Raw genomic sequence first — 26,808 nt, forward strand, 5'->3', positions numbered from 1 at the left:
CCTTTGCAAGTCTAAATCTCAGGGGGTCTCATATACAGTATATTATCTTAAGTCGTGGAATTACTAATAGCCTGGTCCCAGATCTGTTTATGCGTCTATGGTCACAATGACCATAGACGTTGGCAAGACAGCCAAACAGATCTGGGAACAGACTACGTCCCTTATGAGCCATGAGTAATGGCAAATGTTGTCTGCCAAATCAACCTGCCCCCCAGCCTCCTCTTTCAGACCCAGTGCTGTCAAAGACTGAAAGGTAGAAAAAAGAAGAAGGAAAAGAAAGACTGAACGGTAACAAGCGTAAACAAACAGGATACAGTGGACTACTGAGAATCCATCAGAGTTATTTAGGAAAAGGCAGCAGAACTCTATCTTGGCCTGCAGACAAAGAACCTCTCCCTGGCCATCCCTAACAACAACAGACCCATATCTGAGGAGGGACATTTAGGACAGAGACATCCAATTCCCCCATTAACATCAGACTTTACTTTCGTATGTCTGGTGGCATTTAATTCAAAGGGCACAATGTTCACATGATTAGTCTCTATTAGAGGGTCTGGAGGGGAATGGTGTTTAATCAGTGGGTTGTCTCAGTAGTTCACTCCGCTGGTTGTCAGTTGTGTTACATTTGTGTCAGTTGTGTTGACTGACATTGGTATTAGTTTGTGTAGTACAGCAGGTTGTGGTAACAAAAACACTGTTACTACTTTGTGTACAGCAGGCTCAGGTTGGGACAAAGACGGGACGTATGCTCTTTTACATTTACATTCTAATCATATCAATGCAGGTCAGACATACAGTACCAGTCAAACGTTGGACACACCTAGTCATTCAATGGTTTTTCTTTATTTGTACTATTTTCCACATTGTAGAATAATAGTGAAGACATCAACACTATAAAATAACACATATGGAATCATGTAGTAACCAAAAAGTGTTAAACAAATCAAAATACATTGTAGATTCTTCAATGTAGCCACCCTGTGCCTTGATGACAGCTTTGCACACTCTTGGCATTCTCTCAACCAGCTTCATGAGGTAGTGTTAAAAGTGAATTTGTGGAATTTCTTTCCTTCTTAATGCGCTTGAGCCAATCAGTTGTGTTGTGACAATGTAGGGGTGGTATTCAGAAGATACCCCTATTTGGGGGTAAAAGACCAACACCATATTATGGCAAGAACAGCTCAAATAAGTAAAGAGAAACAACAGTCCATCATTACTTTAAGACAGGAAGGTCAGTCAATCCGGAAAATTTGAAGAACTTTGAAAGTTTCTTCAAGTACAGTCATAAAAACCATTAATCACTATGATGAAACTGGCTCTCATGAGGACCGCCACAGGAAAGGAACACCCAAGGTTACCTCTACCTGCTGCAGAGGATAAGTTCATTAGAGTTACCAGCCTCAGAAATTGCAGCCCAAATGCTTCACAGAGTTCAAGTAACAGACATATCTCAACATCAACTGTTCAGAGGGGACTGCGTGAATCAAGCTTTCATGGTCAAATTGCTGCAAAGAAACCACTACTAAAGGACACCAATAATAAGTAAATACTTTCTTGGGCCAAGAAACACGAGCAATGGACATTAGACCGGTGGAAATATGTCCTTTGGTCTGATGAGTCCAAAACCAAAAAGTTGTCTTTGTGAAACGCAGAGTAGGTAAACGGATGATTGTGGTGGTTATTTCTTTATTATCAAATGAGGAGAGACAAACTTATCACACAAGTCAGAGTTATACTTAAACTAAATATTTATTCACTTATTAATAAGGAAAGCATGTCACACCACACACATAAGTGAATGACACAACACTCTTGACTGTTGTGTTGAGAGCCCTGTCACAAAGAATACCAGGATATTTTATATGGCAAAGATACACCCCCTTAGTTTACATGACAAACAACATATGTGTGGAATGGGGCACAAGGTTAGGATTTCGTATGAAAGAAAATAATCATTCACAGCAGCCAGTATAGTATCTGCTGTAAAGACGTCTCTCATTGTGTGGAAACCAGGGTCTGGCCCCCAAAACAAGGTTCCCCTCATCATTATCCATACCCAAGCCATCTCTACCCTGGTACCTCCCAGTACACAAACACCAACTCATGCTATGGAATGCGGTCTTTAGGTTTTTAATCACCAAAGGCATCGTAAATCCACTGTCAGCATTAAGCCCCAGAGGCACAACTCAGAAGACCACACACAGATGAGAGTGTTTTAAGAACCCTATTCTATTCTATAAAACAACCATTTGATGCAATAACAGTATTATAATATAATCTTGTAATTTTGCTTCACAATGATCTCCGCATGTGTGGTTCCCACCGTGAAGCATGGAGGAGGCGGTGTAATGGTGTGGGGGTGCTGCATCAGATGAACTGGCCTCAACCCAATTGAGATGGTTAGGGATGAGTTGGACCGCAGAGTGAAGGAAAAGCAGCCAACTTGTGCTCAGCATATGTGGGAACTCCTTCAAGACTGTTGGAAAAAGCATTCCAGGTGAAGCTGATTGAGAGAATGTCAAGAGTTTGCAAAGCTGTCATCAAGGCTGTAACGGCTGTTGGAAGAAGAGGACCAAGGTGCAGTGTGGTACGTGTCCATATTTATTAAATGAACACTGAAATAACAAAAATAACAAAGATAACGACCGAAACAGTTCTGGCTGGTGCAGACACACAAAACAGAAAACAACTACCCACAAACACCAGGTGGGAAAAGGCTACCTAAGTATGGTTCTCAATCAGAGACAACAATAGACAGCTGCCTCTGATTGGGAACCATACCAGGCCAAACACATAGAAATACAAAACATAGAACAAAAACATAGAATGCCCACCCCAACTCACACCCTGACCAAACCAAAATAGAGACATAAAAAAGGAACTAAGGTCAGGGCGTGACAAAGGCAAAGGGTGGCTACTTTGAAGAGTATCAAATATAAAATATATTTTCATTTGTTTAACACTTTTTTGGTTTCTACATGATTCCATGTGTTATTTCATGGTTTTGATGTCTTCACTATTATTCTACAGTGTAGAAAATAGTACAAATAAAGAAAAACCTTTGAATGAGTAGGTGTGTCCAAACTTTTGACTTCTACTGTCAAGTGTATCTATTTTGAACATCAAGATCTAACTGAATGATGCATGACCCACTAGACTCAACACAATATTTCTTTGAATATATTTTTTCCGTGCGTAGAAAAAGCCCCCTAGCTGTGTTATTTCCCTCTACCATCAATTGTCTGTTTTCAGTTTGTATTCGATTTTTGGTGGAGGCTCCTCAAAGTATACTTTGACATGAGAGTTTGAATTTCAGTTCTGTTTCCCGTTATCTCCATGTCAAAAGGAATGTAAAATAACACTGTCAGATGAGAAAAGTTCAATACAGATATTTTATTATTTTGTTTCTTTATTGAATCAGAAATGGTTGCCCTCTGGAAATACACCATTTTGGTATTTGGATGTTTGCTGTATGTATGTATGCGTGTGTGGGGGGGATAGATATCACCGTGACACATCCTGGAGGTCTCCCTCCCCTGTGTGAAACAGTGTGACCCACCATCTCTGTGGACTACTCTCTTGGCTTCACAGGCAGATGCTCCATGTCGGCGGTCAACCTGCCCAAACACGTGGACTCGGTTATAAACAAGAGACTCTCCAAGTCCTCCGCCACCCTTTGGAATTCCCCCAACAGAAGTAAGACACGTCAGGCCCCCTTTTCCGGGAACGCCCCCTTTTCATATTCGTTCTCTCACATTTTTTTCTCCACATTTTTTTCCCTCCCCACCGCCGTCTCCAATCCAATCGACCTGTCTGTGTTCGATGGTTGATTACCGTATCATTTTCACCTTCCAAATTCAAATCCACCTTCGTTTTTTTTCTTCTGTGGTTCATGGGTTATGCTTTTTCTCCCTCCCTCTGCATTTTGTTCAGTCCCTGCATTTATATACTTCATACTTTGGTGTGAATATATGGGTTCATTTACGCTGTCTTCATATTTTATGTCCCGCGTTTTTTGGTGTTCTCTTGGGTTATTAATTTGCTGGTGATGGTCATTTCGTGCTCTTTGGGTTGTGTGTCAGTAGATGTTCTTTTCACTCGTTGGAAAGCCTTGGTCAATGTTTTGAATGGTGATGATGAGGTCTCGAATGGTGACGGTGATGAGGATGTCTTGAATGGTGATGGTGACGGGAGATGATGATGATGATGAATGGGTTATCAGGCCTATGCTAACCCGAAATAACTACACTGTACTACGCTGAATCTAGCAACTCATATTCAGAGTTACTCACACAAGTCAGAGGTGTTTCAGTGCACCTAGAACACCACTGCAGGTACAGGGTTCTTTCAGGTTGCAGTGAACCGGTGTGAACACATAGGAACTTTAGTGTTTCAAATTTTAAAAAGTCAGCCACTAAGGGATGAGTCAGCGTTTTGAGAGATAATGCATTCTGAAAACTCCACAGGAACAACTGTGATGCTTGAAAATAGATTAAGGTGACTCTGGTCAAAGCGTAAACCCTCTCCCTCTTTTCCTCTCCTTCTCTCCCTCTCTCTTACCTACCCTATCTTTCACTCTCGTCTCTCTCTTCTTCCTCTCTCTCGTGTCTTCCACCCTATCTCTACTCCTCTTCTTTCTCCTCTACCCCCTGTTCTTTTGTTTCACTCGTTGTCTATCGAAAGCTCACCCTCCTCTCTTCTTTATTTCAGTTTCTCTCTCTCTCTCTCTCTCTCTCTCTCTCTCTCTCTCTCTCTCTCTCTCTCTCTCTCTCGCTCTCGCTCTCTCTCGCTCTCTCGCTCTCTCTCTCAGACTTTGTCTCTCTCTCTTTCCCGCTCTGCTGGATAACCTTATTATCCTTCAGTGCAGGTTTAATAGGGAAGTGGGACGTGATTTGGTGTACCATAAACGACCCCCGAGCAAACCTCTGCAGTGGACTTCTTTCATCTCTCTCCTCCCTCGTTTTCAATGTCAATGTTCTGAACAGCTGCCTCCATAGCCAGAGGTGTTTTTCTAAATAAAGGATGTTGCTAACTCTGGCAGTGCTTACTTTATACTGCTCTGGCATATAGGCTGTGTTCTTCCTCCCTCTCATGTTATTATGTGTCTGGAAGTTTTCCCAGTCTAATATGGAACCCACCATTTCCCCATAGAGCGTGTTTACTAGAGACATAAGGGTTTTTGCGGGTGAGATAGTGTTATTTGATCTGTCATTATAATATATAAGGTGGGAAAGCTAACTGAGCAAAGCTTAGCTCATTGTCACTATTTTATATAAAACGAGAAGCAAAAGGCCTTTCTGTGATGCTGTGATGTGAATGCGAGATTGGATCATTACATTTGAGTAATTTACTAAAATTGGGTTGCAATAGTTATCAAACAGTTAGTTGGTATAAGGTGCATATTAATACTGTTTGAACACTGACGTCGTCTGACGTAGCAATACAGAAGTGGAGACATTCACGGTGGCTCTAAGAGGCAAACCAGCTTTGGAACTGAAGCTGGTTTGCCCCTTGGGCCACCGTCGCATTTTATATATATGCGTTAACATTGGTAATGTTTGGCCCCTCCAGCAGCCCGTAGCCTCCAGCTGAGCCCGTGGGAGAGCAGCATTGTGGACCGACTGATGACGCCCACCCTGTCCTTTCTGGCCCGTAGTCGCAGCGTCGCCAGCGTGCTCAGCAACGGTAAAGACCGTAAGTGGTTAGCACAGTCACACTGGGATAGATGAGACCTGCTATTAGTGGGGATCTTTGTCATTTAGAACAGCATCTCTCCAACCTATCCTCTTGGCCCCCAGCAGTTCCATGTATTTGATCAATTTGCTCCAGTCAGAGCTAGCACATCTGATTCCACTTGTCAACTAATCATCAAGCCCTTGAAGGAGCTTACGATCTACGATAAGAGGTTTGAGGAACTCTGATGTAGGGTATGTGACGTGATGTGCGGCAATGAATACCTTTGTCGCCTGTGCTCTGCTTGTGTTTTTAGATATGGGTGTCGTATTTATTTCTCCTCCCGCCCTTCTCTCTATCTCCTGCCTGCTCTCTATGTGCCTCTCCTTCCCGCCCCTCCAGAGTCGCCCCTATGCACTCGTTCGTCTTCGGCCAGCCCGCTGACGCTGTGTGCCCACCGGCCTCACCACCGCTGCTCCGACCGCTGGAGGGTGACGTCCAGCACGCCCGACATCACCCAGCGCCGACGCGACTCCACGCCGGTACGTCAACCACCCCTTTTTCTTTCCTTTCGTGTTTTTCAATTTCATTGACGGGATAGAGAGGAGAGTAGATGGAGAGATACAAAACGAAGAGGGTCCTAGACAGTGAAGGGCACAGACAGACAGGACTCGACACCTGTCGCCTGCAGGCCTGCATGGTCCGAAATCTGGAGCGGCGCTGCTCAACCAGACTCGACTACCATCCCTTACCGTTTAAATGCAATGCAACACTGTTTGGCACTTTTGAATCAGCTAGAATGTACCGTATATTTTTGGGTTTCGAGAGAGATGTTTTTATCATTTATACCTTTCTGACGGTTTGTGTCTTTGCCCTTGTCTCTCTGCAGATAGAGAAGAAAAAGAAAGAGAAGAAGGACAAGGAGCGGGAGAACGAGAAGGAGAAAAGTGCTCTCAGCAAAGACACGGTGCTGAAGAAGAGACCGTGCTTACCCAGTATGAGACACAAACCGGACCCCAGGTAACCTGCCCTCACACAGATCTACGGTATCTGCCTTTGGCACAGTAAAGCATTAAACACCCTTTACCCACTACTGAGCCGAGTCGAACCAAGCCAAGGCTGTACTGTATTGTCCTGGTTACACATCCATCATAGTTGTTGAAAACTTGCTGGAAAGGATCCTGTGTAAAGAACATATACAGGACAGCACAGCATACATAGATTGGGTCGACATTATAGTGTGAATAGGGTAAAATACTACAATTAGAGCTTAGAGTGTTTCCTGAGGTTAGGGATACAGTAAAAGACAAAGATACCATGGCTGTGAGTGCAGATGGTAAAACCAGCGTGTCTGTGTGTTTAACTGAACTCGAGCTAAGACTTAAAAGCATGAGGCCCCTGAGCCAAAGGATATTTATCCAGTGTGTTTAGCGTAGCCGGCCGCGGGACATGGAAATGGATGGGCTCACTGACAGATAGAGGGGAAGAGAGAGACAAAAATGAGTGCTCTGACTTAAAAAAGGGTCGAGGGAGGGAGGGAGGGAGGGAGAGAGAGAGAGAGAGAGAGAGAGAGAGAATGCCAAATGCCGTAAGGAAGAAGAGAAGTGCACACACACACACATCACTCTGGTATAATGGAACTTTCCCATCCCGAGCTGCGACTATTACACTCTCTACTGCTGGGAAACCATCCCATAATGCTCTGTCACAGACCACACAATGTTACACGTGTTATGTTGTGTTGTGTCGTGTCTGACCCTTGCTACCTGGTGAGGTCATGTTTATTGACTGCTGTCTGAGACTTGAGGTTAGGGAGGCACATATGTAACAGAAACAGTTCAATAGTATTACTTCAATGGATGTATTAGTGGTAGTCTCCTTGCTTGATTGTGTATAGAGACGGACAATTTTTTCATCCCTAGGACTGGATATGACTAAATGTTCGACTAAACTTTACTTAACTGTTGTTTGCTTATTATTATTTACATATTTCTAAGGATTTCTAATGATTTGTCAGACATACTGTATGTATTCATGTTTTTCATAATAGCTCTCTCTCACACTCTCCCCCCCTCGCTCCCTCCCTCCCTCTCTCCAGTCCTAGTCCCTTATCCAGACAGCGGGCTGCCTCACCTGCCACTACTCCTAGAGCAAGACCTTCCTCCTCCTCTCCTAGCCCTGCTGCCTCCCCCAAACCCCCCTCCTCAGCCCGGGCTAGTCCCTCCACCCCCAAGGCCCGGCCCAAGAGGGCTAGGACCCCGGCTCGGGTGGACCACGGGCGCACCTCCTCCCCCGTACCCCTGGAGAGGGCCAGGGAGACCCGCGGCCGTAGGTCAGCCACACCCGAGGAGCCCAAAGGCAAGAGTGAGTATGCAGTAGCTAGTTAGTACCCCCAGGTGGAGGGTTATGTGTTAGTACAGTGTACTCCTCTTACGGGGATGAGAGAACAATGTGTACCCATACAATTCAGTACCATTTAATTTCCCCCTGACACAAGTTGGATTTTAGTGGGTCTGTTTCCTGTAGGCCATTGCCTGCCACGGCTGATTCATACTTTGCTTCTTTAGTTCTTTGTGGTTTGGCTCAGTTGTTCCCGTTGCTGAGAAGAGTGAACTTGAAACTCAAACTGGAAAAAGTGAATGTGTGCGCGCGCGTCGGTGCGCGGTAGCGTCGGCACAGCCAGAGGATGATTACCGTCGTAGTTAGTTAGGCACGCCAGCAATGCCAGCTCGTTAAGTGAGTTTACACAGCTTATCTGTCTTTCTCTCCTTCACACACATTGAGACCACAGAGGTGGTGCTAATTACGGAAAAATGCTATAATTACGAGTCTCCCAAGTTTACAGAATCCAAAAATGGCCAAAGTTTCCATGCTTTGCCACTGTTTGAATCAATCAAGACGAATCTAGTCCAGGGGTCTAGTGTACTTGTCATAGTGGAATTACACAGTTTCATCAAGGTTTCAGCTTAAAGAAGACGATAGTGTGAACAGTGATTTGTCTATAGAAAAATATTTTTATTGGACTTTCCCATTCCTCTCCTCTTTTCCTGTTCAACTCTTTCTCCAGGCTCCCCCGTTCCTTCAATCGTGGTATCCTCTGCTCCGGCCACGCTCCCTTCGCTGAGTACACCAATCACGACGGCCACCGCCACTCCCTCTGAGGTCCCTCCTTCTGCCCAATCAACCCCCAGTGTCCCTGCATCGTCCCCAGCCCCAGCCTCCTCGTCAGCCAAGCCCATGGCGGGCACCAACAACCCCGAGGAGGCCGCACGGATCCTGGCCGAGAAGAGGAGGCAGGCCCGGGAGCAGAGGGAGCGGGAGGAGCAGGAGAAACGCGAGCTGGAGGAGAGAGAGAAGTGAGAATCATATTATCCTCATTTGCAGTACATAAACCCACACTGGAGAGAGCCAGAGCAGCGTCTAGTCGGGTTGCAAAATTCCTGAAATTTCCCCAATATTCCCAGGTCTTCCAGAAACACCTTATATCCATTATCCTATCTACTGTAAAGACAGCCTATCTCTTACCAGCTTGAAGGGACAAGGTGGAAGTAACCATGGCAGCACATCACAATTTGAATAATTTCAAGTGTAAAACATCAACATATGGAATACAGTACAGTTCTCCACCGTATCGTATGCATGGCAGAATTAGACCACTCAGCTCTGTCTGTGATACAGTATGTGTGGTGCTCGTGTTACCCCCAGAGGTGTGGAGCTGTTGACATTTGTGTAACGGCTTAAGTTGCCCCCCTCCGCTCAGGTTTATGAGCTAAAAAGGATTTCCCGCGTCAGCCTATTGTGCCATGTTGACCACAGTTACTATGTGACCACTGGGTATTTATATCGGGACAGCTGTCAGGCTGGGCAATGGGCTCCTGTTACTCTCTGTTCCTCTCCATTTTATCAGCAGGCAACTATTTCCTTTTAAAATAGTTTCATTTCCTGATTGTGTTTAACTTTTTATTTTCCTGACAGCTATGGCCAATGTTGTACGAAGACAGATTCACTCTTTAAGATAGAGCTCATGTTAACTGATTTATTCTAAATCTAGATGTATACAGTGCCTTCTGGAAAGTATTCAAAACCCTTGACTTTTTCCACATTTTGTTAGGTTACAGCCTAAAATTGATTTAATTGTTTTTTACACACACATTTTTTGCTAATTTATAAAAAAAAATTAAAACTTATATCACATTTACAGTGGCAAGAAAAAGTATGTGAACCCTTTGGACTTTCCTGGACTTCTGCATAAATTGGTCATACAATTTGATCTGATCTTTATCTAAGTCACAACAATAGACAAACACAGTCTGCTTCAACTAATAACACACAAATTATTGTATTTTCTTGTCTATATTGAATACATGTAGGTTGGAAAAAGTTCCAAAAGCTAATTGGAGTCAGGTGTCAGCTAACCTGGAGTCCAATCAATGAGACAAGATAGGTGATGTTGGTTAGAGCTGCCTTGTCGTATAAAAAACACTCACAAAATGTTAGTTTGCTATTCACAAGAAACATTGCCTGATGTGAACCATGCCTCGAACAAAAGAGATCTCAAAAGACCTATGATAAAGAATTGTTGACTTGCATAGCGCTGGAAAGGGTTACAAAAGTATCTATAAAAGTGTCTATAAATGGAGAAAGTTCAACACTGTTGCTACTCTCCCTAGGAGTGGCTGTCCTGCAAAGATTACTGCAGCAGCACAGATCAGTATGCTCAATGAGGTTAAGAAGAATCCTAGAGTGTCAGCTAAAGACTTACAGAAATCTCTGTAACATGCTAACATCTGTTGACGAGTTTACAATACGTAAAACACTAAACAAGAATGGGGTTCATGGGAGGACACCATGGAAGAAGCCACTGCTGTCCAAAAAACCCCATTGCTGCACGTCTGAAGTTCGCAAAAGAGCACCTGGATGTTCCACAGCGCTACTGGCAACATATTCTGTGGACAGATTAAACTAAAGTTGAGTTGTTTGGAAGGAACACACAACCCTATGTGTGAAGAAAAAAAGGCACAGCACACCAACATCAAAACCTCATCCCCACTGTAAAGTATGGTGGAGGGAGCATCATGGTTTGGGGCTGCTTTGCTGCCTCAGGGCCTGGACAGCTTGCTATCATCAACAGAAAAATGAATTTGCAAGTTTATCAAGACATTTTGCAGGAGAATGTAAGGCTATCTGTTCGCCAATTGAAGCTCATCAGAAGTTGGGTGATGCAACAGGACAATGACCCAAAACACAAAAGTAAATCAACAGCAGAATGGCTTCAACAGAAGAAAATAAACCTTCTGGAGTGGCCCAGTCAGAGTCCTGCCGTCAACCCGATTTGAGACACTGACATGACCTCAAGTGAGCGGTTCCACCCTGCACTGTGAATGTTTACACGGTGTTCTCAATAAAGACATGAAAACATATCATTTTTTGTGTGTTATTAGTTTAAGCAGACTGTGTTTGTCTCGTGTTGTGACTTAGATGAAGATCAGATCACATTTTATGACCAATTTATGCAGAAATCCATGTAATTCCAAAGGGTTCACATTAGGGGTCGACCGATTAATCGGAATGGACGATTAATTAGGGCCGGTTTCAAGTTTTCATAACAATCGGTAATCGGCATTTTTGGACACCAATCATGGCCGATTACATTGCACTCCACGAGGAGACTACGTGGCAGGCTGACTACCTGTTATGGGAGTGCAGCAAGGAGCCAAGGTAAGGTGCTAGCTAGCCTTAAACTTATCTTATAAAAAACAATCAATCTTAACATAATCACTGGTTAACTACATATGGTTGATGATATTACTAGTTTATCTAGCTTGTCCTGCGTTGCATATAATCGATGCGGTGCCTGTTAATTTATCATTGAATTATAGCCTATTTTGCCAAACGGGTGATTTAACAAGAGCATTCGCGAAAAAAGCACTGTCGTTGCACCAATGTGTACATAACCATACACATCCACGCCTTTCTTAAAATCAATACACAAGTATATATTTTTACACCTGCATATTTAGTTAATATTGCCTGCTAACATGAATTTCTTTTAACAACGGGAAATTGTGTCACTTCACTTGCGTTCTGTGCAACAGAGTCAGGGTGTATGCAGCAGTTTGGGCCGCCTGGCTCGTTGCGAACTGTGAAGACTATTTCTTCCAACTTCGCCAAACGGGGAATGATTTAACAAAAGCGCATTTGCGAAAAAAGCACAATCGTTGCACGAATGTATCTAACCATAAACATCAATGAAGTATTTATTTTTAGACCTGCATATTTAGTTAAAAGAAATTCATGTTAACAGGCAATATTAAACTAGGGAAATTGTGTCACTTCTCTTGCGTTCATTGCAAGCAGAGTCAGGGTATATGCAACAGTTTGGGCCGCCTGGCTCGTTACGAACTAATTTGCCAGAATTTTATGTAATTATGTCATAAAATTTAAGGTTATGCAATGTAACAGGAATATTTAGACTTATGGACGCCACCCGTTAGATAAAATACGGAACGGTTTCACTGAAAGAATAAACGTTTTATTTTTGAAATTATAGTTTCCGGATTTGACCATATTAATGACCTAAGGCTCATATTTCTGTGTGTTATTATATTATAATTAAGTCTATGAGTTGATATTTGATAGAGCAGTCTGACTGAGCAGTGGTAGGCAGCAGCAGGCTTGTAAGCATTCATTCAAACAGCACTTTCGCTCGTTTGCCAGCAGCTCTTCGCAATGCTGTTTATGACTTCAAGCCTATCAACTCGCGAGATTAGGCTGGTGTAACCATTGTGAAATGGCTAGCTAGTTAGCGGGGTGCGCGCTAATAGCGTTTCTGAGACTTGGAGTAGTTGTTCCCCTTGCTCTGCAATGGTGCGGCAGCGTAGCCTAGTGGTTAGAGCGTTGGACTAGTAACCGGAAGGTTGCAAGTTCAAATCCCCGAGCTGACAAGGTACAAATCTGTCGTTCTGCCCCTGAACAGGCAGTTAACCCACTGTTCCTAGGCCGTCATTGAAAATAAGAATTTGTTCTTAACTGACTTGCCTAGTTAAATAAAGGTAAAAAAAAATTTTAAAAAAATGGCCGCGGCTTTTGTGTAGCGATGGGTAATGATGCTTCGAGGGTGGCTTTTGTCGATATGTTCCTGGTTCGAGCCCAGGTAGCGGCGAAGAGAGGGATGGAAGCTATACTGTTACACTGGCAATACTAAAGTGCCTATAAGAACATCCAATAGTCAAAGGTATATGAAATACAAATGGTATAGAGAGAAATAGTCCTATAATTACTATAATAACCTGAACCTAAAACTTCTTACCTGGGAATATTGAAGACTCATGTTAAAAGGAACCACCAGCTTTCACATGTTCTCATGTTCTGAGCAAGGAACTTAAACGTTAGCTTTTTTACATGGCACATATTGCACTTTTACTTTCTTCTCCAACACTTTGTTTTTGCATTATTTAAACCAAATTGAACATATTTCATTATTTATTTGATGCAAAATTGATTTGATTGATGTATTATATTAAGTTAAAATAAAAGTGTTCATTCAGTATTGTTGTAATTGTCATTGTTACAAATAAATACATTTAAAAAAATCGGCCGATTAATCGGTATCCGCTTTTTTGGTCCTCCAATAATCGGTATCGGTATCGGCGGTGAAAAATCATAATCGGTCGACCTCTAGTTCACATACTTTTTCTTGCCACTGTACATAAGTATTCACACCCTTTACTCAGTACTTTGTTGAAGCCCCTTTGGCAGCGATTATGACGCTACAATCTTTGCACACCTGTACTTGGGAAGTTTCTCCCATTCTTCTCTGCAGATCCTCAAGCTTTGTCATGTTCGATGGGGAGCGTTGCTACACAGCTATTTTCAGAGATGTTCAATTGGGTTCAAGTCCGAGCTCTGGCTGGGCCACTTGAGGACAGTCAGAGACTTGTCCCGAAGCCACTCCTGCGTTGACTTGGCTGTGTGCATAAGGTTGTTGTCCTGTTGGAAGGTGAACCTTCTCCCCAGTCTGAGGCCCTGAGCTCGCTGGAGCAGGTTTTCATTAAGGACCTCTCTGTACTTTTCTCCGTTCATTTTTCCCTTGATCCTGACTAGTCTCCCATTCCTTGCCGCTGAAAAACATCCCCGCAGCATCATGCTGCCACCGCCATGCTTCACCGTAGGGATGGTGCCAGGTTTCCTCCAGACGTGACACTGCCATTCAGGCCAAAGAGTTCAATCTTGGTTTCATCAGACCAGAGAATCTTGTTTCTCATGGTCTGAGAGTCTTTAGGTGCCTTTTGGCAAACTCCAAGCGGGCTGTCATGTGCCATTTACTGAGGAATGGCTTCCATTTGGCCACTCTACCATAAAGGCCTGATTGGTGGAGTGCTGCAGAGATGGTTGTCCTTCTGGAAGGTTCTCCCATCTCCACAGAAGAACTCTATAGCTCTGTCAGAGTGATCATTGGGTTCTTGGTCACCTCCCTGACCAAGGCCCTTCTCCCCCGATTGCTCAGTTTGGCCGGGCGGCCAGCTCTAGGAAGAGTGTTGGTGGTTTTAAACTTCTTCAATTTAAGAATTATGGAGGCCACTGTGTTCTTGGACCTTCAATGCTGCAGAAATGTTTTGGTACCCTTCCCCAGATCTGTGCCTCGACACAATCCTGTCTCGGAGCTCTACAGACAATTCATTCAACCTCATGGCTTGGTTGTAGCTCTGACATGCACTGCCAACTGTGGGACCTTATATAGACAGGTGTGTGCCTTTCCCCAAATTAAAAATAAATACATTTTAGAATAAGGCTGTAACATAACAAAATGTGTAAAAAGTCAAGGGGTCTGAATACTTTCTGAAGGCACTGTACATTTGTAAATGAGCCTATGTTTTGATTGGTATAGTGGTTGTCGATCCATAATAGGTTGTATTGCTCGCTATACTCATGGCGACACAGCGAAGGTGGGGAAGAGACTGTATTATAGGTAGGATTGCTAAATGCATGTCATCCTTTGCTCAGGGTCCTGCGAGAGGAGCGTAAGCTGCGGGAGGCGGAGGAGAACAAGCGCAGAGAGGAGGAGGCGCGCCTCATGGCTGAGGAGCAGCGCCTGAGAGACGAGGCCCAGCGTGTGGATGAGGAGAAGGAGGCGCAGGAGAGAGCCAGGGCAGAGCAGGAAGAGAATGAGCGCCTACAGAAACAGGTGAACAAGCACCCCCAACTGCCAGCAGACAGAGGAGCTAGTCTACACACACAGAGGGGGAGCTAGTCTACACACACAGAGGGGGAGCTAGTCTACACACACAGAGGGGGAGCTAGTCTACACACACAGAGGGGGAGCTAGTCTACACACACAGAGGGGGAGCTAGTCTACACACACAGAGGGGGAGCTAGTCTACACACACAGAGGGGGAGCTAGTCTACACACACAGAGGGGGAGCTAGTCTACACACACATAGGGGGAGCTAGTCTACACACACAGAGGGAGCTAGTCTACACACACAGAGGGGGCTAGTCTACACACACAGAGGGGGAGCTGGTCTACACACACAGAGGGGGAGCTTGTCTACACACACAGAGGGGGAGCTAGTCTACACACACAGAGGGGGAGCTAGTCTACACACACAGAGGGGGATAGTCTACACACACAGAGGGATCTAGTCTACACACACAGAGGGGGAGCTAGTCTACACACGCAGAGGGGGGCTAGTCTACACACACAGAGGGAGCTAGTCTACACACACAGAGGGGGCTAGTCTACACACATAGAGGGGGCTAGTCTACACACACAGAGGGGGAGCTAGTCTACACACACAGAGGGGGAGCTAGTCTACACACACAGAGGGGGAGCTAGTCTACACACACAGAGGGGGGGCTAGTCTACACACACAGAGGGGGGGCTAGTCTACACACACAGAGGGGGGGCTAGTCTACACACACAGAGGGAGCTAGTCTACACACACAGAGGGATCTAGTCTACACACACAGAGGGGGAGCTGGTCTACACACACAGAGGGGGAGCTAGTCTACACACACAGAGGGGGAGCTAGTCTACACACACAGAGGGGGATAGTCTACACACACAGAGGGGGATAGTCTACACACACAGAGGGGGAGCTAGTCTACACACACAGAGGGGGATAGTCTACACATACAGAGGGGGCTAATCTGCATAAACAGAGGGGGCTAGTCTACACACACAGAGGGGAGCTAGTCTACACACACAGAGGGGGATAGTCTACACACACAGAGGGGGGTAGTCTACACACACAGAGGGGGCAAGTCTGCATAAACAGAGGGGGCTAGTCTACACACACAGAGGGGGCTAGTCTACACACACAGAGGGGGCTAGTCTACACACACAGAGGGGGCTAGTCTACACACACAGAGGGGGCTAGTCTACACACACAGAGGGGGCTAGTCTACACACACAGAGGGGGCTAGTCTACACACACAGAGGGGGAGCTAGTCTACACACACAGAGGGGGAGCTAGTCTACACACACAGAGGGGGGGCTAGTCTACACACACAGAGGGGGGGCTAGTCTACACACACAGAGGGGGAGCTAGTCTACACACACAGAGGGATCTAGTCTACACACACAGAGGGGGAGCTGGTCTACACACACAGAGGGGGAGCTAGTCTACACACACAGAGGGGGAGCTAGTCTACACACACATAGGGGGAGCTAGTCTACACACACAGAGGGGGATAGTCTACACACACAGAGGGGGAGCTGGTCTACACACACAGAGGGGGAGCTAGTCTACACACACAGAGGGGGAGCTAGTCTACACACACAGAGGGGGATAGTCTACACACACAGAGGGGGATAGTCTACACACACAGAGGGGGAGCTAGTCTACACACACAGAGGGGGATAGTCTACACACACAGAGGGGGCTAATCTGCATAAACAGAGGGGGCTAGTCTACACACACAGAGGGGAGCTAGTCTACACACACAGAGGGGGATAGTCTACACACACAGAGGGGGGTAGTCTACACACACAGAGGGGGCAAGTCTGCATAAACAGAGGGGGCTAGTCTACACACACAGAGGGGGCTAGTCTACACACACAGAGGGGGCTAGTCTACACACACAGAGGGGGCTAGTCTACACACACAGAGGGGGCTAGTCTACACACACAGAGGGGGCTAGTCTACACACACAGAGGGGGCTAGTCTACACACACAGAGGGGGAGCTAGTCTACACACACAGAGGGGGAGCTAGTCTACACACACAGAGGGGGGGCTAGTCTACACACACAGAGGGGGGGCTAGTCTACACACACAGAGGGGGAGCTAGTCTACACACACAGAGGGATCTAGTCTACACACACAGAGGGGGAGCTGGTCTACACACACAGAGGGGGAGCTAGTCTACACACACAGAGGGGGAGCTAGTCTACACACACATAGGGGGAGCTAGTCTACACACACAGAGGGGGATAGTCTACACACACAGAGGGGGATAGTCTACACACACAGAGGGGGAGCTAGTCTACACACACAGAGGGGGGTAGTCTACACACACAGAGGGGGCAAGTCTGCATAAACAGAGGGGGCTAGTCTACACACACAGAGGGGGCTAGTCTACACACACAGAGGGGGCTAGTCTACACACACAGAGGGGGCTAGTCTACACACACAGAGGGGGCTAGTCTACACACACAGAGGGGGCTAGTCTACACACACAGAGGGGGCTAGTCTACACACACAGAGGGGGAGCTAGTCTACACACACAGAGGGGGAGCTAGTCTACACACACAGAGGGGGGGCTAGTCTACACACACAGAGGGGGGGCTAGTCTACACACACAGAGGGGGAGCTAGTCTACACACACAGAGGGATCTAGTCTACACACACAGAGGGGGAGCTGGTCTACACACACAGAGGGGGAGCTAGTCTACACACACAGAGGGGGAGCTAGTCTACACACACATAGGGGGAGCTAGTCTACACACACAGAGGGGGATAGTCTACACACACAGAGGGGGAGCTGGTCTACACACACAGAGGGGGAGCTAGTCTACACACACAGAGGGGGAGCTAGTCTACACACACAGAGGGGGATAGTCTACACACACAGAGGGGGATAGTCTACACACACAGAGGGGGAGCTAGTCTACACACACAGAGGGGGATAGTCTACACACACAGAGGGGGCTAATCTGCATAAACAGAGGGGGCTAGTCTACACACACAGAGGGGAGCTAGTCTACACACACAGAGGGGGATAGTCTACACACACAGAGGGGGGTAGTCTACACACACAGAGGGGGCAAGTCTGCATAAACAGAGGGGGCTAGTCTACACACACAGAGGGGGCTAGTCTACACACACAGAGGGGGCTAGTCTACACACACAGAGGGGGCTAGTCTACACACACAGAGGGGGCTAGTCTACACACACAGAGGGGGCTAGTCTACACACACAGAGGGGGCTAGTCTACACACACAGAGGGGGAGCTAGTCTACACACACAGAGGGGGAGCTAGTCTACACACACAGAGGGGGGGCTAGTCTACACACACAGAGGGGGGGCTAGTCTACACACACAGAGGGGGAGCTAGTCTACACACACAGAGGGATCTAGTCTACACACACAGAGGGGGAGCTGGTCTACACACACAGAGGGGGAGCTAGTCTACACACACAGAGGGGGAGCTAGTCTACACACACATAGGGGGAGCTAGTCTACACACACAGAGGGGGATAGTCTACACACACAGAGGGGGATAGTCTACACACACAGCGGGGGAGCTAGTCTACACACACAGAGGGGGATAGTCTACACACACAGAGGGGGCTAATCTGCATAAACAGAGGGGGCTAGTCTACACACACAGAGGGGGCTAGTCTACACACACAGAGGGAAGCTAGTCTACACACACAGAGGGGGATAGTCTACACACACAGAGGGGGGTAGTCTACACACACAGAGGGGGCTAGTCTGCATAAACAGAGGGGGCTAGTCTACACACACAGAGGGGGCTAGTCTACACACACAGAGGGGGCTAGTCTACACACACAGAGGGGGCTAGTCTACACACACAGAGGGGGCTAGTCTACACACACAGAGGGGGCTAGTCTACACACACAGAGGGGGCTAGTCTACACACACAGAGGGGGCTAGTCTGCATAAACAGAGGGGGCTAGTCTACACACACAGAGGGTCTAGTCTACACACACAGAGGGGGCTAGTCTACACACACAGAGGGGGCTAGTCTACACACACAGAGGGGGGGCTAGTCTACACACACAGAGGGGGGGGGCTATTCTACACACACAGAGGGAGGGGGGGCTAGTCTACACACACAGAGGGGGCTGTGTCTGTCCATCTTTCTGTCCGTCTGTCCGTCTGCTTTTCTTATTGTCCACCTGCTTTGTGACAGAGAGCCTTCTGTAACCCTGTCTGTATTTAACACCCTCTCTGTCCCATATCACTACTTTAGCCAAGTTTGTCATCTACCTGACCTCATTTGATAAGGCATATCTCATAATCAAGCTTGTTTTGTATATTTGTTCAAATCCCTTTCAACCAATGTGATTTGTCGTTAGCATCGGTCAATATTTTCCTAATGGCCACAGACATTGACATTAATGCACATTGAATGGCCCCATTTCACTTTTTGGAGATCAGCACAAAAGGCCTGAGTCTGTTTGACTCACTGTCGACTTCCTGTATTTACCAATGGTTTTACCGCTGTTGCTCAGGAGCAGTCGAAGCTCTAGGACCCCGAGGAACAGACGTCAGTCAGTTAACCGGAAAACACTGTGATTCACAGAAGTGTTTGTTTGCAGTGTCAACATAGACTGTGTGATAGGAGAGAGGAGCTGCCCCTGGGTTTGTGGGGTTTCTGTCCCTGTCTACGTGGTTGTTTTCTCTGGCTGGCGACCCTATGATACCGTCTAGTGCGTTGTCAGTGATGTGTCTTTCGTCGTTTCAATAATTATGTATTTAAAAAAGACAGTAGCCTAGAAAGGGTATTGTGTTCAATGACAGGTGTAATACAATGACAAAATTCTCACAATGCTGAAAATGTTCACTTCTACTACTACAAAAAGATAGTATTTCCTGTAGTTTTATACAGTCACTATCTCCCTCAGGATAACGTATATACAACAACACTATTGGTGGTAGTAGCATGTTATTAGCCTTATAAAATCCATACAATTAAATAGAACACTAGAATGGACATTGGCATCCCAGCAGTGTGACTAAAAGGGCAGTCATCTTGGTCAGTAATATAATGTATCTCTATGGTAACCATTACGGATTTCACATGAATTTCACATGTGATCCCATGTTCCAAAAAACACACTTTCATGTGATCTTATGTGAAGCTAATGTGATAACACGTGACAACATGTAAAGCAACGTGTGATAACATGAAACCACACACGTGTAAACATGTGACCACGTGGAAAAGTGTTCCAAAAACACATGTGATTTTTTTTTTCTTTTTCTGTAAGGGAAGAGCATACCACATTGTAATCTGTATGCTTTCCAGAGAGAGGAGGCTGAGGCTAAGGCCAAGGAGGAGGCCGAGAAACAGCGTCTGGACAGAGAGAAACACTTCCAGAAGGAGGAGCAGGAGAGACTGGAGAGGAAGAAGGTAAGAAAAGATCCAATGCGTTCATTCTACTACATGAGTGTACCCCACCAGCGTCCTCTCTACCCTGGTATCCATATCTGTGCTGTGTAGCCAACTCCTATTTAATTCCAACCATTGTCATGCCAAAGGAGAAACAGACTGTTTCTGTGCTATTGCCATCTATTGCTATTGCCATCTCCTTATGGAATTGTCATGCCAAACAGACTGGCAGACTACTGTATTTATTCTGTGCTGCCTGTACTGTACATATTCCAAAGGTACAGAGTGAAATGTTTAGTGTACATTACAGTAAGCTCACACGGGGCCTTATTCAATCAAAACTGTTATTATTGCGGGATCAGTCAAAAATAACATTGTTCTAGTAGCAACAGGAAAGCATGCTTGATTTTGCTTCTAATTCCGTTTATTTTTGTTTCACTCTTTAGACCAGGATTTGTTGAAGATAATATCGACTTTCACATTCTTGCCGCCAAAATGAATGACGTTGTTGGCTTTTCCTGGCTACTTGTTTTGATTTAATAGGGCTTACAGTCTCTATTTGTGTGAGCGGAAGACTATATACTAGGTCCAAGACCCCAGGCTAGATATTAACAGTAATGATGGAGAGTGAGTCCTAACTGGCCCAGTTCAGTATGCAGCCCAGGGTTTTGTGTTCTGCCCTCACCTGGTGTACCACCCGCAGTCACACCATGCTGCAACCTGCTAAGTCTGCTCTCTCTCCCTCTTGCTCTTTCTTTTGCTCTTACTCACCCTCTCTTTTCCTTTCTGTCTGTCTCTTGTCCTCCACCTTCATCCCTCGCTCTCCCATTCTCATTATTTCTCTACCCCTCTCTCTTTCTGTCTGTTTCTCTCCCTCTCCCTCTTTCTTTCCCTCTCTCCCTCTTTCACTCTCTCCTCATCTCCCTCTTTTTTTCCCTTCTCTTATCTGAGGCTGCCAGCCAAAGCAGCTCCACATTGTGTGTTGAGCCAGGCTCTAGTGGTATTTACTGCACAAGAACAGTATGTCCTCTACCCAAACCCCTGCTTAGTCACACGCCTCTGCACACTGCTCCACAGCTGCTCTTACATACCTGACTGAGTATGGATTCTGTGTTCTGTGGAAGCTCGCTCACACACACATGAATGCATGGACGCACACCGACGCACACACACCAGTGGAGGCTGCTGAGGGGAGGACGGCTCATAATAATGGCTGGAACGGAACACATGGAATGGCATCAAACACATGGTTTCCATGTGTTTGATGTATTTTATACCATTCCACTAATTCCGCTTCAGCCATTACCACGAGCCCGTCCTCCCCATTTAAGGTGCCACCAACCTCCTGTGACACACACACACGGATCACCTAACTCTCCACTTTACTCTCCGCTTTACTCTCCACTGGCATATCTGTATGTTTTACTTGATTTATGGCAGGTAGCTCTTCCCTTAGCATCATGGTTATCTTGTACCCGGTAGGATTTGGGTGTTGTTTTAGCTGTTCGGTGCCAACAAGGAGTCCATTGTGATTAAGTTACTGCCCGTTTACTGTATTACTCTGTGATTCAACCCATGGAGACTGAGTACATCATCTGCACCCTCCACCTTGTTAACATTCTCAGTGCATTCCCTCTCTCTGACCATTGTCACCTTTGTGCCTTCTTCCTTAGCGTCTCGAGCAGATCATGAAGAGGACACGCAAGACAGACGGAGGGGAAAAGGTACTTTTGTTGAAAAGGCGCAGTGGCAATGCCTTTGCAACATTGGCTCGGTTTAAAATACATGTAACACGTGATAATGTATCTCTCTATAGAAAGACACCAAGTCCCCACCTCCCTCCCAGGTCAATGGCAAAGAGGCCAAGAGCAGCAAAGGTAAGCAGAAAATGAAATGCAGCGTAAACCGGTGTCCATCTTTGTTCATTATATTGCTCTTGTGTTCAGGAAATCGCTGTTTGGACTCGGAGTCAAACAATTAGTCTCAATTCATCCTGAAAGGAAATGTATTCATTTATATCATCAATGATATCTGGGGGGAACAGATTTAAACATCAGTGTGCTGTGTCCCTGGTTCTTTTCCTGCCTGTGTTTCACTGCCACATTAATGGAGAAGTTTAATCCCACTGGGCACAGGCGTCAATTCAACGTCTATTCCACGTTCGTTCAACGTTGATTCAACCAGTGTGTGCCCAGTGGGATAATTTGGCTTCTTTGATTGGATGGCTGTATCAGTCTTAATGTTAACTTTGACATTTGTTCACTCAAAATCAAAATCGCCATTGCCTACATTGCCAAATTCCAAGTTACACACCCATAACTGAAGGTAGGATTTAGAATGGAGGGACTGAACTTCTACTTTTACATTTACATTACATTTAAGTCATTTAGCAGACGCTCTTATCCAGAGCGACTTACAAATTGGTGCATTCACCTAATGACATCCAGTGGAACAGCCACTTTACAATAGTGCATCTAAATCTTTTAAGGGGGGGGGGGGGGGGGGCAGAAGGATTGCTTTATCCTAGGTATTCCTTGAAGAGGTGGGGTTTCAGGTGTCTCCGGAAGGTGGTGATTGACTCCGCTGTCCTGGCGTCGTGAGGGAGTTTGTTCCACCATTGGGGTCCCAGAGCAGCGAACAGTTTTGACTGGGCTGAGCGGGAACTGTACTTCCTCAGTGGTAGGGAGGCGAGCAGGCCAGAGGTGGATGAACGCAGTGCCCTTGTTTGGGTGTAGGGCCTGATCAGAGCCTGAAGGTACTGAGGTGCCGTTCCCCTCACAGCTCCGTAGGCAAGCACCATGGTCTTGTAGCGGATGCGAGCTTCAACTGGAAGCCAGTGGAGAGAGCGGAGGAGCGGGGTGACGTGAGAGAACTTGGGAAGGTTGAACACCAGACGGGCTGCGGCGTTCTGGATGAGTTGTAGGGGTTTGATGGCACAGGCAGGGAGCCCAGCCAACAGCGAGTTGCAGTAATCCAGACGGGAGATGACAAGTGCCTGGATTAGGACCTGCGCCGCTTCCTGTGTGAGGCAGGGTCGTACTCTGCGGATGTTGTAGAGCATGAACCTACAGGAACGGGCCACCGCCTTGATGTTAGTTGAGAACGACAGGGTGTTGTCCAGGATCACGCCAAGGTTCTTAGCGCTCTGGGAGGAGGACACAATGGAGTTGTCAACCGTGATGGCGAGATCATGGAACGGGCAGTCCTTCCCCGGGAGGAAGAGCAGCTCCGTCTTGCCGAGGTTCAGCTTGAGGTGGTGATCCGTCATCCACACTGATATGTCTGCCAGACATGCAGAGATGCGATTCGCCACCTGGTCATCAGAAGGGGGAAAGGAGAAGATTAATTGTGTGTCGTCTGCATAGCAGTGATAAGAGAGACCATGTGAGGTTATGACAGAGCCAAGTGACTTGGTGTATAGCGAGAATAGGAGAGGGCCTAGAACAGAGCCCTGGGGGACACCAGTGGTGAGAGCGCGTGGTGAGGAGACAGATTCTCGCCACGCCACCTGGTAGGAGCGACCTGTCAGGTAGGACGCAATCCAAGCGTGGGCCGCGCCGGAGATGCCCAACTCGGAGAGGGTGGAGAGGAGGATCTGATGGTTCACAGTATCGAAGGCAGCCGATAGGTCTAGAAGGATGAGAGCAGAGGAGAGAGAGTTAGCTTTAGCAGTGCGGAGCGCCTCCGTGATACAGAGAAGAGCAGTCTCAGTTGAGTGACTAGTCTTGAAACCTGACTGATTTGGATCAAGAAGGTCATTCTGAGAGAGATAGCAGGAGAGCTGGCCAAGGACGGCACGTTCAAGAGTTTTGGAGAGAAAAGAAAGAAGGGATACTGGTCTGTAGTTGTTGACATCGGAGGGATCGAGTGTAGGTTTTTTCAGAAGGGGTGCAACTCTCGCTCTCTTGAAGACGGAAGGGACGTAGCCAGCGGTCAAGGATGAGTTGATGAGCGAGGTGAGGTAAGGGAGAAGGTCTCCGGAAATGGTCTGGAGAAGAGAGGAGGGGATAGGGTCAAGCGGGCAGGTTGTTGGGCGGCCGGCCGTCACAAGACGCGAGATTTCATCTGGAGAGAGAGGGGAGAAAGAGGTCAAAGCACAGGGTAGGGCAGTGTGAGCAGAACCAGCGGTGTCGTTTGACTTAGCAAACGAGGATCGGATGTCGTCGACCTTCTTTTCAAAATGGTTGACGAAGTCGTCTGCAGAGAGGGAGGAGGGGGGGGGGGAGGGGGAGGAGGATTCAGGAGGGAGGAGAAGGTGGCAAAGAGCTTCCTAGGGTTAGAGGCAGATGCTTGGAATTTAGAGTGGTAGAAAGTGGCTTTAGCAGCAGAGACAGAAGAGGAAAATGTAGAGAGGAGGGAGTGAAAGGATGCCAGGTCCGCAGGGAGGCGAGTTTTCCTCCATTTCCGCTCGGCTGCCCGGAGCCCTGTTCTGTGAGCTCGCAATGAGTCGTCGAGCCACGGAGCGGGAGGGGAGGACCGAGCCGGCCTGGAGGATAGGGGACATAGAGAGTCAAAGGATGCAGAAAGGGAGGAGAGGAGGGTTGAGGAGGCAGAATCAGGAGATAGGTTGGAGAAGGTTTGGGCAGAGGGAAGAGATGATAGGATGGAAGAGGAGAGAGTAGCGGGGGAGAGAGAGCGAAGGTTGGGACGGCGCGATACCATCCGAGTAGGGGCAGTGTGGGAAGTGTTGGATGAGAGCGAGAGGGAAAAGGATACAAGGTAGTGGTCGGAGACTTGGAGGGGAGTTGCAATGAGGTTAGTGGAAGAACAGCATCTAGTAAAGATGAGGTCAAGCGTATTGCCTGCCTTGTGAGTAGGGGGGGAAGGTGAGAGGGTGAGGTCAAAAGAGGAGAGGAGTGGAAAGAAGGAGGCAGAGAGGAATGAGTCAAAGGTAGACGTGGGGAGGTTAAAGTCACCCAGAACTGTGAGAGGTGAGCCGTCCTCAGGAAAGGAGCTTATCAAGGCATCAAGCTCATTGATGAACTCTCCAAGGGAACCTGGAGGGCGATAAATGATAAGGATGTTAAGCTTGAAAGGGCTGGTAACTGTGACAGCATGGAATTCAAAGGAGGCGATAGACAGATGGGTAAGGGGAGAAAGAGAGAATGACCACTTGGGAGAGATGAGGATCCCGGTGCCACCACCCCGCTGACCAGAAGCTCTCGGGGTGTGCGAGAACACGTGGGCAGACGGTTTCGCTTCAGTACTTTGTCAAGTCAAGTTCATCTAAGCCATTTGTAGCTACTAAAATACCCGTTTCGTAAGAGCTCGCAAACAGTAAAACAATATAAACATACATGTGAACATGCAGAGTCAAAAAGAGTCAATGTAAATGTGCAGCACAATTATCTCATTAGACTAGGCTAAAAGCATGAATTAAATAAATATGTAGTGCTGCTTGTAAAGTGCTATAGTTACGGACAAAATGGATAAAATGATAAAAAGGGTCCATGAACAGTCCCTGTCCTCCCTCCTGATATTTAGAATGCTTGTCTTTGGTTTCATCGCCGTCTGCATTATGTTCCCTTTTCATATGAAGACTATTTAATACTATTGTTAGAATCCCAGCCCCACTGCTTTCATTTAGGACAGTATAACCCATGTGTGTGCTTATTGTTTGCAGTCCAAACCCAGTCTGGGGGCTTATGGCAGTGTATTGCATTGCAGGGTTGGCTTAATGACTGTAAATGGACCACTCACCACATTTAGCCCGTCAATTTAATTCCGTTTTATTCTATCTTTATTGTCGCGGCAGGGACAGCCACTGTGCATCCAGATGTACATAAGACACGATAAATACAGTGTTCACACGACAAAGAAAGACAAATATTACTCCTACTTATACAACCCCCATCCCCATTTGACCCCACACACACACACACACACACAACATTTTCAGATGAGAAGGAAATAGGGATAGGGGATTTGAGTACATGTGGCCAGGATTCCCGTATGGTGGAAACCATTTTTGGAGGCACTGATGTGGTGGGGAGTCCAGGCAAGTTGGCAGGCGTTGCTCCTCTTCAATCAGGCCTTTGGACATACTCACACAAACACACACGTGCGCGCACGCACCCACATGCTCAAATACGGACGCACTAATACACACACACACACTCACACAGCCACAGCCCAAGGATGTAATCAGGAATCCAGCACTGGTTGGATCCATCCTGCATATTGTCTGTGCTTGCTTCAGGGTGGCCCTGCGAACCGTGTGTGTGCTTGCACGTGCGTGTGTTTTACAGTGGATTTTATTTGTTTCCGCAGCCTCTGCTGACTACCAGCCAAGCCCAGAGATCAGCAAGAATACAGAGAACGACCATAGTGGTTTGAGAGACAGGTAAGGTTCAAAAACCGTGTCCTCTATTTCCTCTTGTCCAAAATATCAATTAGAAATGTAAAATAGCAAGCCGTGCACTACCGTTATTACAAGACCACCATGAGCGCTAGATAACAAGCAAACCAGAAACCAGCAGTATTGGATGCCTTTTTATTTGATTTTTTATTTTTTTTCACCTTTATTTAACCAGGTAGGCCAGCTGAGAACAAGT

The 26,808-nt window shown here is 46.6% G+C and overlaps 1 protein-coding gene across 5 annotated transcripts in view; it reads left to right on the forward strand.

Moving 5' to 3' along the window:
• The window catches only part of LOC129857711 (MAP7 domain-containing protein 1-like), a 74,839-nt gene that overhangs the window by 43,769 nt on the left and 4,262 nt on the right, over positions 1-26,808 (forward strand). For 2 of the 5 annotated variants that reach the window (XM_055926214.1, XM_055926216.1), the window contains 11 exons: positions 3,592-3,696; positions 5,572-5,694; positions 6,076-6,215; positions 6,563-6,693; positions 7,772-8,037; positions 8,741-9,029; positions 14,677-14,857; positions 20,171-20,275; positions 21,928-21,978; positions 22,071-22,131; positions 26,525-26,597. In XM_055926214.1, the coding sequence (XP_055782189.1) occupies positions 3,592-3,696; positions 5,572-5,694; positions 6,076-6,215; positions 6,563-6,693; positions 7,772-8,037; positions 8,741-9,029; positions 14,677-14,857; positions 20,171-20,275; positions 21,928-21,978; positions 22,071-22,131; positions 26,525-26,597 (1,525 nt within the window). The remainder of the gene's footprint in view (positions 1-3,591; positions 3,697-5,571; positions 5,695-6,075; positions 6,216-6,562; positions 6,694-7,771; positions 8,038-8,740; positions 9,030-14,676; positions 14,858-20,170; positions 20,276-21,927; positions 21,979-22,070; positions 22,132-26,524; positions 26,598-26,808) is intronic. The other 3 variants (XM_055926215.1, XM_055926218.1, XM_055926217.1) reach the window with 2 other exon arrangements.

The sequence above is a fragment of the Salvelinus fontinalis genome, chromosome 6 (genome assembly GCF_029448725.1).
Source record: "Salvelinus fontinalis isolate EN_2023a chromosome 6, ASM2944872v1, whole genome shotgun sequence".
In the NCBI taxonomy this organism is placed as follows: domain Eukaryota; kingdom Metazoa; phylum Chordata; class Actinopteri; order Salmoniformes; family Salmonidae; genus Salvelinus; species Salvelinus fontinalis.